This window comes from Periplaneta americana, chromosome 9 (assembly GCF_040183065.1).
Source record: "Periplaneta americana isolate PAMFEO1 chromosome 9, P.americana_PAMFEO1_priV1, whole genome shotgun sequence".
Classification (NCBI taxonomy): Eukaryota; Metazoa; Arthropoda; class Insecta; order Blattodea; family Blattidae; genus Periplaneta; species Periplaneta americana.
In genome coordinates this window covers 97,470,185-97,492,153 of record NC_091125.1, presented here as the reverse complement: position 1 = coordinate 97,492,153, position 21,969 = coordinate 97,470,185, and the positions used below count along the sequence as shown (strand labels likewise).

The window sequence follows — 21,969 nt, the reverse complement described above, 5'->3', positions numbered from 1 at the left end:
TCAGAAGCCAAGAGTAATGTAAATGAAAGAGCAATATCTTAAAAAAAAAATATTCTCCTGAACAAAAGATAGTTTGCTCTGTCAATATATCTTCGTTTAAAATTAACAAAATCTTTCTACGCCTGTAGAGAGTTTCCTCTATAGTGAAGAAGAATGGATTCCACTTATTGCTTCGTCTTACTCATAAAATAAATACTTTAAGTTAAAGGAAATAATTCGTTGTGATTGAAGTAAGTGGATAAATAAATAAATATACATATATAAGCAAACAAATAAATAAATAAATACTCTGCTTTGCGCTAACTTTCTAATTAAATAATGCAACACGCACAATCAATCTCTAGCGGTTTAGAGGAAGCCATTAATGACTACTAAATTTCAGATGTCAAGACACATACTGAAATATTTAGCACACAAAATAAAAACGAAGAAAACTGCATACATGATATCATCGGAAATTATAAAACACTTAAATAATCAAATAGAAAGTAACATGAAACTAGTAAAAGGTAAAGGTATCCCTGTAACATGCCATGAAGGCACTTGGGGGGCATGGAGGTAGAGCCCCATGTTTTCCATGACCTCGGCACTAGAATGAGGTGGTGTGGTCGGCACCACGCTCTGAACGCCTTTTACCCCGGAAAGACCCAGTACTCAATTTTATAGGAGGTTGAGTAAACCTCGGGGCCGTTCTGAAAGTTTGGCAACGAGAAAAAATCCTGTCACCACCTGGGATCGAACCCCGGACCTTCCAATCCGTAGTCAGCTGCAACATGAAACTAGTGAGCAAAAAATTTGGAGAAGAGGAAGGTGAGGATGAGGAAAGAGAACAAATGAAACAAAGCAAGAGCAGAAGATGTAATAGATGAAAGAGGAAACGGACAAAAGGAAAAGCACAAAAGCAGAAGTGTAAATGGTATTGTGAAGAGGACAAGGAAGCAGAATTAATGGAACTGCAGAAGATTTAGAGGTAGCAAAACGTGTAATTTATCATGGTTGGCTACATCATCACTCAAAACACTAATCCAAACATGCAAGACGGGAACAGTGATTGGCCAACCAGTTTATACCATATTACTCCTTGCTCCTTCTATTGTCTTACAATACGGTATTGCACTGTGTTTAATTACTGAGTGAAGTTAATGTCCTTCCAAATATCTACGGTAATATTGAAGATTATAATGGGTACATAGTTGACAGTAATTCAAGCTTAAAAAATTGTTAGGTCATTAGGGAAAACCATTTACAAACAGTACGTTAACTGACATGCACACTTCATAATTTAAGTATATTCTTGTAATATATCTAAGCATTTGACGTTTTATGTGAGGTTGTTAGTTTAAAATAATTATCTTTTATGTCAAGACATCTGTCACACCTCCACACATGTCGATGTATGCATCACTTTTCTGTGAGAACATACAACATATCAATGGTTGGGGCATGGAATCATTTTGTTTATGTTTGTTGATATGTAGCAGAGCCCTCTTGTATGAAATGAAGATTATGTAAAGTATTAACAATTTTTCTTTATGATGTACATGACTCACCTGAAAGGCATCAGAATTTTTATTTCTTTTTGCATCTCTGCTTCGTGTAAAACGCACTTCTTTTTCTCGTGACTCTGCTACTTTGTCCAAGTCTTCAATGTTCTCATTTCCTCCAGAACTATCACTGAGCACTGCGGCCAACCTGTCATAGAAAGAAACAAAGTTCATATTTCTCAACAACATCTTCATGCCCATGCAGCTTATTTACGTGAGCAGTGAAACTGCTCTCTTCCCTGCCTATGACATCAAATAAAAATACAGTCAATATTACCTATTTGGACTATCCATAGGAGAAGTTATTGACCTCAAGGACTTGGAAAACTTATTCAAAGCAGTCTGGTTCACAGCAGCACTAGTTCCTGGGACATTATTTCTCTGAGAAGGATGGCTCAGCACAGGACTCATGTAGTCTTCATTGACAGAAGCATCAGTCACTCTTGTCTCTATCAACGAAGACAAAGCAGACTTCTGTTGTTTCGAATCATCAAATGCTGCCTGCATTGAACACAAAAGCATTAAAAATGTTTGTCATAAAATATATCATATATAAGCCAACACACTCGCTTATTTGAAAAATTCTATTCAGGTACACAGTTGCACATTGAACATAAATATGTACAATTACTTAACAAGAAGCGCGTCTTATTTATAATAGAATTTACAAGATAGTGAATAAAAAAAATAAACTGAACTAGTCTACATATTTTGATATTTTTGCAAGCACGTTCATTGTAAACAAATCTTGCCTATTATTACTATTTAATACGAGAAAAATTCGTACCGGCACCGGGAATCGAACCCAGGACCTCTCAGCTCTGCGTGCTGACCGCTCCTTCCAACTGAGCTATGCCGGAACACGATTCACGGCGCCTGCCGAACCCCTCTCGTAATGCTTTTACGGCCTTACTGCCTGCATTTGAGACGATACACGTCATATATGCAGGAGTGCATATTTAAATGACTTTATGCTCGACCATGCCGAAATGTAGTAATTATACAGTTGGTAGCAGTCCTTTAATGCATGTCATTAAAGTACACCTACTCATTAAAGTACAGGTGTTCAGCCAATGACAAGTCAGCTTTGTACCGTTATAAAACCTCAGCCAATGACAAGTCAGCTTTGTACCGTTATAAAACCGCAAGTATCGATTATTCTCGGATATGCAATCGACAGACAATTAGCGAAAAGTCACAGAGGCTGGAAATCCAATACTGTCGCAGAAGGTTATGTTCTGTTACTATAATAATTAGCGTTAATTGTAAATAATATTCAAATAAATTCAATTTGTCATCTCGTTTTTCAATTCTAAATCAATTTTCAGGTTATACCAGAGTAATGTTCATCTTATTCTGTGCCAAGGTCAATGAAATTCGGCCTTGGAAAAAATCAATACTTTCGCGTCTGCGCACATCTCACAATTCAGGTCAGTTCGCACATAACCATAATTTTGAATACTTTCAAGTTAGAAATATGGTCGAGCATAAAAAGTCGTATGAAACTTGCCTATATTGGTAATTAAGACGCTCGTATGAAAATTATGAAACTCGCGCTCGTTTCATAAACACTCATACTTGCGTCTTAATTACTACCATTATAGGCTCGTTGCATAATGTACTATTATGGCCATATTCAACATCAGTTTGTGACAATTGCTGACAGTTAATACATCACATATTCATTTTGTATGAGGTCTCGCCCACTTCATTGAATATTACACGACTACTCTGAAGTAGCCAATATGTATTATTACTATTTAATACGAGAAAAATTCGTACCGGCACCGGGAATCGAACCCAGGACCTCTCAGCTCTGCACGCTGAGCGCTCTTTCCAACTGAGCTATGCTGGGACACGAATTTTTCTCATATTAAATAGTAATAATACATATTGGCTACTTCAGAGTATTCGTGTAATATTCAATGAGATGGGCAAGACCTCATACAAAATGAATATGTGATGTATTAACTGTTAGCAGTTGTCACAAACTGATGTTGAATATGGCCACAAAGTCATTTAAATATGCGCTCCTGCATATATGACTTCTATCGTCTCAAATGCAGGCCGTAAGGCCGTAAAAGCATTACGAGAGGGGTTCGGCCAGCGCCGTGGATAGTGCCCCGGCATAGCTCAGTTGGAAAGAGCGCTCAGCACGCAGAGCTGAGAGGTCCTGGGTTCGATTCCCGGTGCCGGTATGAATTTTTCTCGTATTAAATAGTAATAATCAGGGAAAGGATTTATATGTAAATACATATTTACTTATAAAGCTAATATAATTTATATTTTGCATTATCTTTATGTTTCACAATGTGTAGGGTTGAAAAATCCTACTTTTATTTTCCATATTTTTCCATATTTTAGAGTTTAGTACATATTTTCGTTAATTTCCATATATTTTCCATATTTCATATAAAACAGTCCATATTATATTAGGTTTAACAATAAAACAAAACAAAATTCCATTAACTTTTAAAAATACATTTCAACAATAGAGATTTAAACACATGTTCAGTAATCCCTTTAACATCAGAGTTATTTGAAAATTAGCAGTCCTATCAACAATGGGAAAGTAAGTTACAAAACTGTATTAATTTAATTTAAAATTTTTAACAGACTTCAGTTGTGCAGCTCAACAGTTAAATGCCAGTCAGAGTACACATAGGTTCAGTTTTGTAAATCATACTATAAAGACGGTAAATATGCCAAAAGTACGTCATTCAGTCAATTTAAAATCAAAACTAACAAGTTACATTTCAGAATTTAAAGAAGATGGTTTATCAACTGACAATAAAATATTATTTTGTAATTTGTGTCAGTGTGCAGTATCATCTACACAAAAGTTCCTGGTGCAACAACACATTACAACTAGTAAACATCAGGCCAACAAACAACTAAATTCCAAGCAGAGACAATTGTTTTTAACACAACCAACAACATCGAATGTAAGATCTGAGTTTAACATCGACCTGTGCCGTTCTCTCATCTCTGCTGATATTCCTCTCTACAAACTAAAGAATAAGGTCTTCAGGGAATTCCTTGAAAAATATACTCAACATACAATCCCGGATGAGTCAACACTTAGGAAGACGTATGCTCCATCCATCTACGATGAGACAATACAGAAGATAAGAGATGAAATTAAAGATAGTTCAATTTGGGTTTCCATTGATGAGACTCCCGACAAAGAAGGTAGACTTGTTGGTAATGTAGTTATCGGTTTGTTAAGTGAACAATATTCTGAACGAATTCTTTTACATTGTGATGTTCTAGAAAAGTGCAATAACAAAACTATAGTTAAACTGTTCAACGAAGCTATGGGTATCCTGTGGCCAAAGGGTATTATGTACGATAATGTGTTATTCTTTATTAGCGATGCTGCCCCTTATATGGTCAAAGCTGGACAAGCATTATCTGTTGTATATCCTAAATTGACTCATTTTACTTGTGTGGCGCATGCATTTCATCGTGTGGCAGAAGTGGTCAGAGACAATTTCCCTAAAGTAGATTTGTTGATTTCATCAGTGAAAAAAGTATTTCTCAAAGCTCCCAGTAGAGTTAACGTGTTGAAAGAAATGTACCCTGAAATTCCATTGCCACCAAAGCCAATTTTAACTAGATGGGGTACATGGCTAGAAGCAGTTGAATATTATGCCGAACATATAGACTCTATTAACAATGTTCTCCTTGCATTGGACTCTGAAGATGCAGTCTCAATTGATACTGCGAAAACAGTTACCTGTGACATAAATGTGAAGAATGACTTAGCTCACATTCAGCATACATTTTCATGCATCATAAAAACGCTCAAAAGTCTCCAAAATAGGCACCTTTCACTATCTGAAAGTTTTGAAATTATAAATAGTACTGTGGAACAACTGAATCGTGGTAGAGGTAAAGTTGCAGATGCAGTAAGAGCTAAGGTGGACACTGTACTTTCAAAAAACCCTGGATATGAAGAACTACAAAAGGTTGTTGCTGTGATGAGTGGTGAATCAACAGTGAAGATTAACTTGGACTTATCCCCAGCAGACATTGTGAAATTGAATTATGTACCAGTTACTTCTTGTGACGTCGAACGCTCTTTTAGTCAGTATAAATCTATCCTCAGAGACAATAGAAGAAGATTCACTTTTCAGCACTTGAAAGAAATGTTTGTAACCTATTGTTATGGTAACAGACAATAAAAATTGTGTTTTGTTGAAACTACATTGGAAGATAAGGTACGTCCATTATATTTTTTGTTTAGTTTGATTAAAATGTACCAATATTTAACGTACATAGTCATTTTTTTATAATTTTAAGTCCATATTTAATTCCATATTTTGGTAAAAATCCATATTTAATTCCATATTTTGGTAAAAATAACTACATATATATTTACATATTTCATATATTTTTAGTCCATATAAATCCGTTCCCTGGTAATAATACATAGTGGCTACTTCAAAGTAGTCGTGTAATATTCAATGAGGTGGGCGAGACCTCATACAAAATGAATATGTGATGTAAATCTTGCCTACTTATTCTGATAATGGATCCCTGAAGTCTGTTCTGACATTAGAAAGTTGTCAAGTAAGGTGGAGAATCTCAATTTCACATATAATGACTTATAAAAGAAAATACTGTAGACTAATAAAAATAAGTCTTGTCTCATCAGTAGGGAAAGAAAGTTCATGCATTTGCATATTTGGTTCTCTATCGTGTGAATATGCTGAAAGATTATCTACATGAATCACATATTTCGGAATACAATGATATTACTTTCATTGTACATAAAAGTGCATATTTTGCCTTTATTTATAAAAGTGTCTTATTTTAACATTTATGCAGGGAAACTGCATATTATGTATGTTTATTTGTCTTTCCCTCATTTTTAAAAGTGTGTAACCTCGTAAACATGACTAATTTATGTTTATGAATTTTGAATGTAACGACGACGCTCTCATAGGGAGCCTCTCAAGTTAGCAATTGGTATTCCTTTACTGCAGTCTTTAGCAAATTTCGATAGAACAATAGCCAGTTTAACATCAGTTCCAGAAAATGTAGGAGATAAAATGAAAGAGAAAACAGCAAATATTCTTTCCAAAAACTCTGTCTATTATCAACTTAAAGAAATTAAAGATATTCTCGAAAGAAAAACACCCCAAAAACAAACAAAATTTTCTATAGAACAGCTTACAGCTTTTGTGCAAGCCCCTCTTACTTCTTGTGGTGTAGAACGAAGTTTTTCACGCTACAAAGCTATGCTGAGAGACAATAGGCGAAGAATTACAACAGAAAACATACGTCACTGCTTAGTTGTGAACTGTAACAGCATAAATGGAGCATTCAGCAATGAGGCAAGTACTTCAAAATTCATACACTAAATATAAGTTACCCATAACTTATTATTCTGTTAAAATAATCTCAGACTGATAATGCATATTCTGTAGCATATTTATCTATTTTTATGGCATAAATGCATATATATTCTTCACGTTTTTAGGGCATGAACTTCCTTTCCCTGCTCATCAGTCACAGAAAGTTACAAAAATTAAATATCATCATCATCATCATCATCATCAACATCATCATCATTATCTCATATTACAGTCCTGTAAGAATTATCTTTTATGTCACGACATCTATCACACCTCCACACATGTCGATGTATGCATCACTTTTCGATGTGAACATACAACATATCAATGGTTGGGGCACGAAATCGTTTTGTTTATGTTTGTTGATATGTAACAGAGCCATCTTGTATGAAATGAGAATTATGTAAAGTTTTCAAAATTTTTCTTTATGATGTATATGACTCACCTGAAAGGCATCAGAATTTTTATTTCTTTTTGCAACTCTGCTTCGTGTAAAACGCACTTCTTTTTCTCGTGACTCTGCTACTTTGTCCAAGTCTTCAATGTTCTCATTTCCTCCAGAACTATCACTGAGCACTGCGGCCAACCTGTCATAGAAAGAAACAAAGTTCATATTTCTCAACATCTTCATGCCCATGCAGCTTATTTACGTGAGCAGTGAAACTGCTCTCTTCCCTGCCTATGACATCAAATAATAATCCAGTCAATATTACCTATTTGGACTATCCATAGGAGAAGTCATTGACCTCATGGACTTGGAAGACTTATTCAAAGCAGTCTGGTTCACAGCAGCACTAGTTCTTGGAACATTATTTCTCTGAGAATTATGGCTCAGCACAGGACTCATGTAGTCTTCATTGACAGAAGCATCAGTCACTCTTGTCTCTATCAACGAAGACAAAGCAGACTTCTGTTGCTTCGAATCTTCAAATGCTGCCTACATTGAACACAAAAGCATTAAAAATGTTTGTCATAAAATATACCGTACTTAAGGCAACACACTCGCTTATTCAAAAAATTCTATTCAGGTACGCAGTTGCACATCGAACATAAATATGTACAATTATTTAACTAGAAGCTCGTCTTATTTAAAATAGAATCAACAAGATAGTCAGTGAATAAAAAAAAAAAATAAACTTAACTAGTCTACATATTTTAATATTTTTTTACAAGCACGTTCATTGTAAACAAATCTTGCCTACTTATACTGATGATGGTTCCCTGAAGTCTGTTATGACATATTAGAAAGTTGTCAAATAAGGTGGAGAATCTCAATTCACATATGAGTAGTTTAATATCAAAGACGGACATCTGTCGTCTCCATAGTTTTGATCTAGAGGCACTTTTTTGTTTCACAGTGTTCTTTGCAGTATTTTAAAACTATTTATTTTTATAAATGTAGTGTTAGAGTTTGTATATAGTTTCACCATAACTGAAAAAAGCATGAAAAAATGTATAAGAATCCACATTATCTAAATTTCATCTGAAGGTCAGATGTCCGCTTTGGTATTAAGCTACTCATATAATGGCTCATAAGAGAAAATACAATAAACTATAGTTCCATCTCTCTAATTTCCAGCCACCAATTGCGTTGCAGGTCAGCTACATTTAAACATGTGCGTCTTGTGATTTGCTGAAGAAGACGTTATTCATTTGTTAAGGCTCGACAAATACTTGATATAATCGCCCGCCATTTTGGCTCTTTCGTTGCCGTTCACAGAAAGCACACGAAAACGTTATTTGCCGCTCAATTATTTGCTGAATTACAGTGCGTTTGATTTATTATCATAGGTGCTATGACATGTTAATGTTAAACTGTGTGGCAAATAGATTCCTCGTATGGTAGCTCGGCAACGAAAGAACAAAAATGGCGAACGATACTAGCTACCTAGACTTTATAGAGCCTTCACTTCCTAAGACGTAAGCAAAGAGGAGGAGTCACGCTGGGAATAACAGCGTCACGACTATAATATGAATAAATCTTGTCTCATCAGTCACAGAAAGTTACAACAATTAAATATCATCATAATTATCATCATCACTATTTTCTCATATTACAGTTCTGTAAGAATTATCTTTTATGTCACGACATTTGTCACACCTCCACACATGTCAATGTATGCATCACTTTTCTGTGTGAACATACAACATATCAATGGTTGGGGCACAAAATCGTTTTGTTTATGTTTGTTGATATGTAGCAGAGCCATCTTGTATGAAATGAAGATTATGTAAAGTATTAACAATTTTTCTTTATGATGTACATGACTCACCTGAAAGGCATCAGAATTTTTATTTCTTTTTGCATCTCTGCTTCGTGTAAAACGCACTTCTTTTTCTCGTGACTCTGCTACTTTGTCCAAGTCTTCAATGTTCTCATTTCCTCCAGAACTATCACTGAGCACTGCGGCCAACCTGTCATAGAAAGAAACAAAGTTCATATTTCTCAACAACATCTTCATGCCCATGCAGCTTATTTACGTGAGCAGTGAAACTGCTCTCTTCCCTGCCTATGACATCAAATAATAATCCAGTCAATATTACCTATTTGGACTATCCATAGAAGAAGTCATTGACCTCAAGGACTTGGAAGACTTATTCAAAGCAGTCTGGTTCACAGCAGCACTAGTTCCTGGGACATTATTTCTCTGAGAATTATGGCTCAGCACAGGACTCATGTAGTCTTCATTGACAGAAGCATCAGTCACTCTTGTCTCTATCAACGAAGACATAGCAGACTTCTGTTGCTTCGAATCATCAAATGCTGCCTGCATTGAACACAAAAGCATTAAAAAAGTTTGTCATAAAATATATCATATATAAGCCAACACACTCGCTTATTTGAAAAATTCTATTCAGGTACACAGTTGCACATTGAACATAAATATGTACAATTACTTAACAAGAGGCTCGTCTTATTTAAAATAGAACCAACAAGATAGTCAGTGAATAAAAAAAAAAAAAAAAACTTAACTAGTCTACATATTTTAATATTTTTTATGCTCGACCATGCCGAAATGTAGTAATTATACACCTAGTAGCAGTCCTTTAATGCATGTCATTGAAGTACACCTACTCATTAAAGTACAGGTCTTCAACCAATCACAAGTCAGCTTTGTACCATTATATCGATTATTCTGGGATATGCAATCGACAGACAATTAGCAAAAAGTCACGGAGGCTGGAAATCCAATACTGTCGCAGAAGGTTATGTTCTGTTACTATAATAATTAGCGTTAATTGTAAATAATATTCAAATAAATTCAATTTGTCATCTCATTTTTCAATTCTAAATCAATTTCCAGGTTACATCAGACTAATGTTCATTCTTATTCTGTGCCAAGGTCAATGACATTCGGCCTCGGAAAAAATCAATACTTTCGCGTCTGAGCACATCTCACAATTCAGGTCAGTTCGCACATAACCATAAAAAGACCTAATTTTCAATACTTTCAAGTTAGAAATATGGTCGAGCATAAAAAGTCGTATGAAACTTGCCTATAATGGTAGTAATTAAGACGCTCGTATGAAAATTATGAAACTCGCTTGCGCTCGTTTCATAAACAATCATACTTGCGTCTTAATTACTACCATTATAGGCTCGTTGCATAATGTACTATTTTACAAGCACGTTCATTGTAAACAAATCTTGCCTATTTATACTGATGATGGATCCCTGAAGTCTGTTATGACATTAGAAAGTTGTCAAGTAAGGTGGAGAATCTAAATTCACATTATAATGGCTCATCAGAGAAAATACAGTAAACTATAGTTCCATCTCTCTAATTTCCAGCAGCAAATCACGTTGCAGGTCAGCTACATTTAAACATGTGCGACTTGTGATTCGCTGATGAAGACGTTATTCATTTGTTAAGGCTCGATAAATACTTAATATAATCGCCCGCCATTTTGGCTCTTTCGTTGGCGTTCGCAGAAAGCACACGAAAACGTTATTTGCCGCTCAATTATTTGCTGAATTATAGTGCGTTTGATTTATTATACTAGAAGCTACGACATGATAATGTTTAACAGTGTGGCAAATAGATTCCTCGTATGGTAGCTTGGCAACAAAAGAACAAAAATGGCGAACGATACTAGCTACCTAGACTTTATAGAGCCTTCACTTCCTAAGACGTAAGCAAAGAGGAGGAGTCATGCTGGGAATAACAGCGTCACGACTATAATATTGTGACAGCCACATCGAGACTCGATCACGTGTCCCGCAAGAGGACAGGTCGCGCGGGAGTCGGTACGGGCTTCACGGAGCACTGGGGAGTGGCGCGCGGCATGGAGAGGAGAGGAGGCGACACGCTGTTCCGCGGACGTGACGAAGGGAGAGGGGGAAGTAAAGCACCTAGTGATTAATGGGGAGAAATCCAGAGAATTCGAGAGTGCCATCTTCTGGACATCCGTCGAAATTTCTAGCATCGTACTTTCTCGTAACTATGGTTTGGTTATAAAATACGACACGCGAGTGAACTTGAGCAGTCGTTGTTGTAATCGTTGGACAGCAAGCCGGCCAATCTTGTGTAGCAGTGAAGCCAGCTTCGAGACCGGAGTTCGAATTGAGTGTGTCCGCAGCTGTGTGAGCAACCGAAGACCTGAGTTCGAGTGCAGTGGACCACAGTTGGGGGACCTGAGTTCGAAGCTCAGTGGACTGTCTCTGAAGGTCTGGAGTTCGAGATACTGTGAACTCGAGTGACTGAGCTAGAAGAAATTAGCCAAGGCAAACAAATGGTGAACTGAGAACTGAAAGTTCTGATTTGTAAATAGTGCTTTGTGAGTTAAGATTAATAGTTCATTGTTGTTCTCAATAATCCAAGTAAATTGTCATTGTCGTCTGTGGAGTGCAATAACGACTACTGTGTTACGGTGTGGAGTGAAAATCCCATTGTTGACGGGAGTAGAATTAAATTGAAGAAAGTGACTATTATTGGTGTGAGAATAAAATTACATTCTTGTTTTGTAATAAAGTTACAATATGAATAAGTCTTGTCTCATCAGTCACAGAAAGTTACAAAAATTAAATATCATCATCATCATCATCATCATCATCATTTTCTCATATTACAGTTCTGTAAGAATTATCTTTTATGTCACGACATCTGTCACACCTCCACACATGTCAATGTATGCATCACTTTTCTGTGTGAACATACAACATATCAATGGTTGGGGCACGGAATCATTTTGTTTATGTTTGTTGATATGTAGCAGAGCTATATCTTGTATGAATTGAAGATTATGTAAAGTTTTCAAAAATTTTCTTTATGCTGTATATAACTCACCTGAAAGGCATCAGAATTTTTATTTCTTTTTGCAACTCTGCTTCGTTTAAAACGCACTTCTTTTTCTCGTGACTCTGCTACTTTGTCCAAGTCTTCAATGTTCTCATTTCCTCCAGAACTATCACTGAGCACTGCGGCCAACCTGTCATAGAAAGAAACAAAGTTCATATTTCTCAACAACATCTTCATGCCCATGCAGCTTATTTACGTGAGCAGTGAAACTGCTCTCTTCCCTGCCTATGACATCAAATAATAATCCAGTCAATATTACCTATTTGGACTATCCATAGAAGAAGTCATTGACCTCATGGACTTGGAAGACTTATTCAAAGCAGTCTGGTTCACAGCAGCACTAGTTCTTGGAACATTATTTCTCTGAGAATGATGGCTCAGCACAGGACTCATGTAGTCTTCATTGACAGAAGCATCAGTCACTCTTGTCTCTATCAACGTAGACAAAGCAGACTTCTGTTGCTTCGAATCATCAAATGCTGCCTGCATTGAACACAAAAACATTAGAAAAGTTTGTCATAAAATATACCATACATAAGCCAACACACTCGCTTATTTGAAAAATTATATTCAGATACACAGTTGCACATTGAACATAAATATGTACAATTACTTAATTACTTATTTAAAACAGAACTGACAAGATAGTCAGTGAATAAAAAAAATAAACTGAACTAGTCTACATATTTTAATATCATTTTATAAACACGGTCATTGTAAACAAATCTTGCCTATTTATACTGATAATGGATCCCTGAAGTCTGTTATGACATTAGAAACTTGTCAAGTAAGATGGAGAATCTCAATTCACAATATAATGGCTCATAAGAGAAAGTACAATAGACTAATATGAATAAGTCTTGTCTCACCAGCCATAGAAAGTTGCAAAAATTAAATGTCATCATCTCAATCAATCTTCTTAATGTATCCAGCTGTTTGCTGACAACATAAAGTCCACTACAGTCCACTGTAGTCTATTCAGTTGTTTTTCACGAGAAACGAGGGGTATTTTGATGGGTGTTTATTATAGATGCCTGTTGCTAGTAGCCAGAGTTAAGGTGTAGTCAATATACACTGCAGGGCTGTATTTTCTACAACTGGTACTAATGATTTTTAAATGTTATCATCATCAACATCGTTATTTTCTCATATTACAGTCCTGTAAGAAATGCCTAAAAGAAATTTTCCATAAATCTCTTCAAGGGGGTCCCAGCCCGTGTTGCCATACCTACTGATTTAGCAGGAGATTTCCTTTTTTTTCATTGAATCTACTGCTCTACTGATTTTTTTGTCAAAAGTCCGAATTTCTCCTGCCTTTTTGGCAGGCTGCAGTCACCTAGTTTTATGCATATATAGTACATACATATATTGTCACCATGTCTTATTTTTGCATCTTATACACAAGTCATGCAATGTAAGCATATGATAACAGTCATCGATTTGCAAAAGGGGAGAAGCCGAAAATGAAGTGTTGGAAAATCGCAAAAACTATAAGTTAAATTAAAATGTTCATATATTTTTTTTTCTAATTAGATCACTAGGGATACATACAAACATCAGGATCCATGATCATTTTAATATTTTAAATCTGTTATGATTTTTTTTGCGATTTTCCAACACTTCGTTATTTTGGACATGTCTCCTTTTGCAAATCGACGACAATTAAGTTATTTCATTATTGTTTTGGGGACCCGGGGAACAGAGCAAGAACGAAACTTATTCAGTATTGAGGTTTGTTTCTGATTGTGTGCACGTGTAACAGTGAGAGAGTGAAGTGTAGGTAATGGCATTTTTGTGTTACATATATTGCACAGTGTTCTTATAAAAATGAGTGAAAGTGTCCCAACACGAAAGAAAAGTAAATACTCCTAGAATTTTATAAATCAGAATGGGAAAATGATGAACAGTTTAAAGGATAGTTATGTAAAAGCAAGAAAGAGGATAATTTTTTTGTCTGTTATAGTCGCAGCTAGTGCAATACTGTATTTAAATACCTTTAAAATAAATCTTGTTGTATCGAAAATATTTTGTGAATACACGAAAAATTCCTGTTTAATACATTAATGGGAAACATTGTCAATAAGACATTACTGTGTAAAAACAAAATTCATGACTTAGTTACATATGCTGAGTAGAGATGACAATAATTATATTTAGCAAAATTGTTCAATTTCATTGGTTATGAATGTGATATATTGTAATACAACAGTATCATCTTTCTTACAGTACACTGTTTTGTAATTAATATTATAATACAAAGAGAAAATTCATGTTTAATTAATCTACTGTAATCTCCTGTTTTTTTCGATGATTTTCTCCTGATTTTCGTGAGTAGGTCATGGCAACACTGGTCCCCGCCACTAGTGTTACTTCATCCTTGCTCTAGCAACTACTTGAAGGGACTCATATGCTAGCAAAAGCATAAAAAATATAGTCAGACAAGGTTTAAACTAGATTATTCAATTTTATCTGCAGTCAGTCCATTGCTTGGTATGCTCGTCGTGAAGAACAGCAATGGCAATTCTTTAATATCTTCTTTTGCCTACACTGTTCAGAAGCAAAGGTAATATGAAATGAATGAGCAATATCTTCAGAAAATATTCCCCTGAACAAAAGATAGTTTGCTCTATCGTCATATCTCTGTTTCAAATTAACAGAAACTTTCTATGCCCGCAGAGTTTTTCTTTATAGTAAAAGAGAATGGACTCCAGTTATTGTTTCGTCCCACTCAACAAAAAGGGATTGCTTAAAGATTATTTTACAGTCAATTCCCAATTTACACCACCATTCATCGTGACGAGAAAGATATAATTCTACGTGAATGAACTGTGTGAAAGAGGAAAATATTAATGTGTGAAAGAGTAAAAGGAAAACAAAGAAGCGGTTTGAGATTTCAGCAGTGATTTTCACAACAGAACTGATGTTAAGCCTAATCCCATACAATGTGATTCTGCACATAAATAAATGCACTTGTCTGGTGTCCTACCTATCGGCTGCAGGACAAAGAAATTCTTTGTGGTGCCTAGAACACGATGCATACTAGTTCCCAGGTCTGAAAGCACATGTTATATATTTTAAAAGTTTTAATGACAATCTAGCAGTTAAAAAACAAAAATCAGAAAAGGAACACAATGTTAGAAGGTATTGAAAAATTACTTACAGCTGTGACGAAAGAATGTAATTTACAGGTGGAGACAATATCTGACAAGTGACACTGAGTCATGGTGATAACAAGCCGGTTGTGTAATTTGTAATTTATCATGGCTGAAAATTAATACAAACAGGCAAGATGGGAACAGTTTACTGTGAAAACAAACCTTCCATATCACAGGACGTCAGACAGGCATATTTAAACAGAGGAAAGTCACAAACACATACATCGTCAAGTGCACCCTCCAATACTTGCGCGACTTTACACATTTTTTTATCTACTCTTTCTCCTGAATACATTGTAAAATTTTTCAAAATAAGTTTTTAAGTTGATCTACACATTGCTGAAGGCGAGATTTTAAATTCGATTTGATTTTCGCAATTTTAAGAGACTAAGATACACACATCTTACCATAAATGCATGCATGCAAATGTGTGCGCGCACGCACGCACGCACGCACGCACGCACGCACGCACACACACACACACACAAACCCCACCCTCCTCCTCTCTCTCTCTACGCACCTTGTGACCTAATGAAGGATAATCACATCAACATGTTATTGAGTTGTTCGCTGGGGCATTGCTTCACTTTGATGGGGATGAGCAACAGGTTTGAGCTTTGTTTATACCTGAGCTCTTATCAGCTGTGTATTTCAAACGAAAGTCGAATGAAGCCAGCTTCAGCAACAGTAAGCATTCCTAGAAATTATATATTGCAAGATCTCTCGTTCTTGTTTATATTAATTAATTTACTCACTAATAACATTCATAACATACTGCCTTGCAGCTCTCAGAACTTGCGGCATTACTATTACGGAAGAATAGCCAAAGATATTGGCCTAACAACAGAACTGGATCAGGCACAAACAACACAGTGTGTAGAAACTCTTTTAAAAAGCTAATGTATATCTAACTGATATAACTGATTTAGTTTTAAAATATTTAAAAGTTCTTCTAAAAAATTAATGCACATAAAAAACTCCAAAATTCATGCGTTTGTAACAGATATGCTGAAAATACGTATGTTTTTATGTGAAATGAAATTCGGCTCTTAAGTTTGAAACTTCACATTCAGAATGACTTACGCATTTATAATAGATTTCCAGGATATATTTACATAATTTTTTGTGACAATATGTATTTTTAGATGAAATAAAATTGGAGTTTTATGCTTGGAACTTCACATTTGCAATTTTTAACTTTGATAATTGTGATTTATTGCATGCAAAAAAATATTTATAGTTACATAGGAATCTGCTCCCTATTAATTACTGCCTAACATTAACATCCTGTGAAATATGTACAGAAACACTCCAGACTATAAGGGCTAGCCAGCTGCCAGTAATTCAAGCCTAAAAAATCGTAGATCATAAGGGAAACCCTTTACAAAGAGTATGTTACTGTCGAGGACACTTCACTATGTAAAAACATTCTCGTAAAAAATCTCGTAAGGATTCGATGCTTTATGTGAGGTTGTTAGTCTAAAATAATTATCCGTTATGTCACGTCTTCTGTCACAACTTCACACATATCGATGTATGTCTCATTTTTCAGTGTAAAAATACAACATATCAACGACTGGGGCACGAAATGATTTTGCTTTATGTTTGTTGATAGGTTACAGAGTCATCTTGTATGGATTGAGGATTAAGTAATATTTTCAAACACTATCTTCAAGGTGTATATGACGGCATACTCACTTGAAAGGCATCAGAATCTTTATTCCTTTTTGCACCCCTGCTTCGTTTAAAACGCACTTCTTTTTCTGGTGACTCTGCTACTTTGTCCATCTCTTCAAATATCTCATTTCCTTCAGAAATATCATTGAGCACTGATGCCAACCTGCCACAGAGAGAAACAAAATTCATATTTGTCAACATCATCTTCAGGCTCATTTATCTTGTTTACATGAATAGCAAAACTTCCATGCTTATGACATCAAATAAAAATACATACAGTCAAAATTACCTTTTAGGACTATCTTTAAGAGAAGTCATTGACCTCATCGGTTTGGAAGACTTATTCAAAGCAGTCTGGCTCACAGCAGCACTAGTTCTTGGGACATTATTTCTCTGGGAAGGATGGCTCAGCACAGGACTCGTTTGGTCTTCATTTACAGAAGCATCAGTCACTCTTGTTTCTATCAATGAAGACAAAGGACTCTTCTGTTGCTTCGAATCATCAAATGCTTCCTGCAATGAACACTTTATATTTTCATTTCATACAATATTCTGGTCACAAGACATAATCGCACATACGACATATATGTAAAATTACTAAATAAAAATCTCATCTTACCTAAAATTCAACTGCCAAGTTGGTAAGTGAATAAAAAAATGAAGAACTCAACTAGACTAATTACATATATTAATGTCATATTACAAGCACACTCATTATAAATATTTCTTACCTATTTATGCTGATAATGGGTCCTAGAAGTCAGTTATGAATTTTAATATTAAGTATTAAAATTCACCACTTCACGTTCAACATTCTCTTTTCAACTTTTAATTTTTAAAATTACATCTTCCCACATTATGATTACAGGACTTTGAATTCCTACACCGCTTATTACACAGCAACACGAGTGAGCTGTATACCACAGCATGTTCCACTACGGTACTTTGTAATCCATGACCACACGCAATTTAAGATTGCTAAATTAAATTATTTTATCTTATTGTACATTTTAACCATCAGCACATTGTCATTTTTAATACTGTGTACTTGGTTTCAGATTTTGATGCCACGCATATGTTTGTATTGCCCATCATTTTAACCTTGTTTGTCCAGACATATTTTAATGATTGTATACAAACCAGAAATGTGTCTCTGTCACTTTGAGACCTGAGGATGCTATACTTATGGAGAAAACGTTCGTCTCTCATCATGTATTACCTTACGTCATAATCTAATGACTTGAATAGTTGATTCTTGATAAGTAATTTTGACGGTAATAAATCCATATATTTAAAATTGTATTAATTATACTTATCAGACACAAAATGCCTTTGAAATTATTAATCTTCAAGTCAGTGTTTGCTGCCTCCACTTCGAGATCTCTAAGCTTCATCTCCATATCTTTAAAACTGTGTGCCAACAAGTAAAGATCATCTGTGAAGTCTAAGTCTTCTAGTCGTTTTATAAGCCTCATTGCAAACTGCGTCATCGGTTTATTGCTCATGTCATCACGAGATCTAGGACCATTAGAAACAAGATCGGTGATAAGAATCATCCTTGTTTAACACCCGTCTTCACTTCTATTGGCTCCGACAGTTCTCCTTGATGTTCAACTTGGAACGTATATGTGGCATACATGTTCTTAATAAGGCTGATGATCTTTCCCGGCAATCCGAATATCTTTAGAGCTCTCCACAGCTTGTTCCATGTAATGCTGTCAAATGCTTTTTCAAAATCGACAAACAACATATTATATAATGCTGATTGATATTCATTCGATTGCTCAGCAATCAATCTCAGGGTATTAATTTGATCAATACATGAGCAACCTTCTCGAAACCCCGCTTGTTCATTTCATAGCTTCACATCCACTCTTGTTTTTATTCTAGTCAATATATTCTCGATAGGATTTTGCTCGGTACGGCCAGAAGTGTGACACTGTGATTTATAGGTGGGGTCAATAACCGAGAGTTGACACTGAGGCAGGTGATAACAATGAGGTTGTGTAATTTATTATGACTGGCTGTGCCACCTCTCAAAACACTAATCGAAACACACAAGATGGGAACAGTGATCATACTTTATTACTTTTTGCTCCTTCTACTGAATTATAATCTGGAAATGGTGCTGTGTTTAATTATTATGTCAAGATAATGTGCTGTGACATATGTATGCTAATATCGCAGACTATAATGACTAGCTAGTTTCCAGTAATTCAGGCCTCAAAAATCGTAAGGTCATAAGGGGAAACCCTTTACAAACAATATGTTAACTGACATGCACACTTCGTGATGTAAGTACAGTGTGTCCGTAGAAACATTCCAGGGTTATAAACTCCTATAATTCTGTCACTATGTGTTTTACGAAATTCATACCGGTGTCAGAACAGCTCAAAGAATTTCAGGAAATGCGTAATTGATAACTGTTGACCGAAATAACAGATGGCAGCACAAGAAGAAAGAAAAACACGCTGTTTCCGCTATTTCGCTTGTCATCAAGGCATTGTTGGATATAAGCAAATTGTGTTAAATGATCTGAATGTTAAATTTTCAAGTCTGTGTGACTTCTGCAGCATTTAGAGGGTTATTTAGGTTATGGCGAATTCATTTTTAGTAACGAGGCAATGTTCCAAGCCAATGGAAAAGTAAACAAGCATAATGTTAAGATTTCAGAGAGCGAGAATCCACATTTCATTTTGGAGACTGAACGTGACTCCCCTAAGCTAAATGTGTTTTGTGCCATTTCGAAACGGAAAGTGTATGATCCATTTTTCTTTCAAGAGAAGACTGTCACCAGTATGAGTTATCTTAATACGCTTACTGAGTGGCTGTTTCCACAATTGAAAGAAGACAACGAATTTCTTTTCCAACAAGATGGAGCACCTCCTCACTGACATCTTGATTTACGTAATGTTCTAAATACACAACTTGTAGGAAGATGGACTGGGCATGCTGGGAACCAAGATGTCTTCTGCAGCTGTCTCCAAGGTCCCCTGACTTGACCATCTGGGACTTCTTTTTATGGAGTCACATAAAGAATCTTGTCTATATACCTCCAATACCTCAAAATCTGCAAGAGCTCCAACTTTATATCGCTGCCACCATCGAGTCCATCCTTATAGATATGTTGGAACATATGTGGCATGAGTGGGAATACCACCTTGATGTCTGCAGCATGACACATGGAGCACACATCGAGTGTCTTTGAGGTAGGAACAAAGATTTTTGAGTTTCTCTTTCTAATGATATCAGTTTCGTATAAATCCGGCAACTGACAGCGACGCTATAGCAGTTTATAAACCTGGAATGTTTCTGCAGACACACTGTACATTCTTATAAAAAAATCATGTGCATCAAAATCCACAGTTAATTCCCGATTAACCACGAAAATCGTCTGTAGCTGCATTTAGATTGGCAACAGGCCATGATTGTTTGGCTCAACACCTGCATAGAATTGGAATATATCAGTCCCCTAACTGCCCATTGTGCAACTCAAACCAAGAAATGGATTCGGAATGCCTCAAAATCTGTGCTTGAGTGGCTGGTCATGATAATATATTTGAAAAATATTGGAGTGCAAGAGGTCAAATGACTTTATTGTCAAACGCCTGGCATTAGAAAACAACAACATAAAAAATCATGTAAGCATTCGATGCTTTACGTGAGATTGTTCGTTTAAAATAATTATCTGATTATCTGTCACTGCTTCACACATTTCAATGTATACGTCATTTTCCGGTGTGAACATACAACTTATCAATAATTGAGGCACAGAATGATTTTGCTTGATGCTTGTTGATATGTGGCAGAATCATCTTGTATTGAATGAGGATTACATAATAATTTGGAGCTTTCTCCTTAAGATGTATCTCACTAGTTACTTACCTGAAAATTATCAGAAACTTTTTTTTTTTTTCTAAATCCTGTAAAACGAACTCCCTTTTTTGGGGACTTCAGTAGTTTCTCTATGTCTTCAATATTCTGACCTCCATGAGAACTAACGCTGAGCACTGAGGCCAACCTGATACAGAGAGAAACAAAGTTTATATATTTCCTAGTATCATCTTTATGGCCACTCATCTCATTTACATGAAAATAAAACTCATCTAAAGTTGACAATACATAATCTAGCTCTAGATCTAATTAACAGTACAATAACACATGACAAGCTATCTTTTCATTCTCGAAAAAATTCCTAACAAAAGATTCCAGAACATTCACTTCAACATCTGTTTACGATAACACACACTTGGCAAACCTTTTAACCTTCTATCTTGGACGAATGATAATCCTCCTGCTACACCTGTAATGAGCAGCCAGGGCGGAAGTACAACACAGTCTTATGCTCTCTTTCATGCCAATAACATCAAATTAAAGAACACCCAACATTACCTATTCGGACTATTCTTGAGAGAAGATCTTGACCTCACGGACTCGGACGACTTATTCAAAACAGTCTGGTTCACAGCAGCACTAGCTTTTGGAACATTATTTCCCTGGGAAGGATGTTTCAGCACAGGACTCATGTAGTCTTCATTTATAAAAGCATCAGTCACTCTTGTCTCTATCATTGAAGGCAAAGCAGACCTCTTTTCCTTCGAATCATCAAATACTGCCTGCATTGAACACAAAAGCATTAAAAAAGTTTGTCATAAAATATACCATACTAAAGGCAACACACTGGCTTATTCGAAAAATTCTATTCAGGTACACAGTTGCACATCAAACAAAAATATGTAAAATTACTAAACGAAAAGCACTTAACTAAAATTCAACTGACATGCTGGTAAATGAATAAAAAAAAAAGGACTGAAACTAATCTACATATTTTTATATCATATTGCAAGCACATTCATTACAAACAAATCTTGCCTATTCATATTGATATTTGGTTCTTGAAGTCTGTTATGACATTAGAAACGCCTCAAAT

General features: G+C 35.6%; 1 protein-coding gene across 8 annotated transcripts in view; it reads right to left on the bottom strand.

Annotated features, from left to right (window-relative positions):
* The window catches only part of LOC138706308 (uncharacterized), a 73,598-nt gene that overhangs the window by 8,159 nt on the left and 43,470 nt on the right, over window positions 1-21,969 (bottom strand). For all 8 annotated transcript variants that reach the window (XM_069835435.1, XM_069835441.1, XM_069835434.1 and 5 more), the window contains 12 exons: window positions 21,432-21,655; window positions 20,925-21,060; window positions 17,329-17,552; window positions 17,061-17,202; window positions 12,467-12,690; window positions 12,196-12,337; window positions 9,452-9,675; window positions 9,181-9,322; window positions 7,621-7,844; window positions 7,353-7,494; window positions 1,822-2,045; window positions 1,551-1,692 (listed from right to left, as the gene is read on the bottom strand). In XM_069835435.1, the coding sequence (XP_069691536.1) occupies window positions 1,551-1,692; window positions 1,822-2,045; window positions 7,353-7,494; window positions 7,621-7,844; window positions 9,181-9,322; window positions 9,452-9,675; window positions 12,196-12,337; window positions 12,467-12,690; window positions 17,061-17,202; window positions 17,329-17,552; window positions 20,925-21,060; window positions 21,432-21,655 (2,190 nt within the window). The remainder of the gene's footprint in view (window positions 1-1,550; window positions 1,693-1,821; window positions 2,046-7,352; window positions 7,495-7,620; window positions 7,845-9,180; window positions 9,323-9,451; window positions 9,676-12,195; window positions 12,338-12,466; window positions 12,691-17,060; window positions 17,203-17,328; window positions 17,553-20,924; window positions 21,061-21,431; window positions 21,656-21,969) is intronic.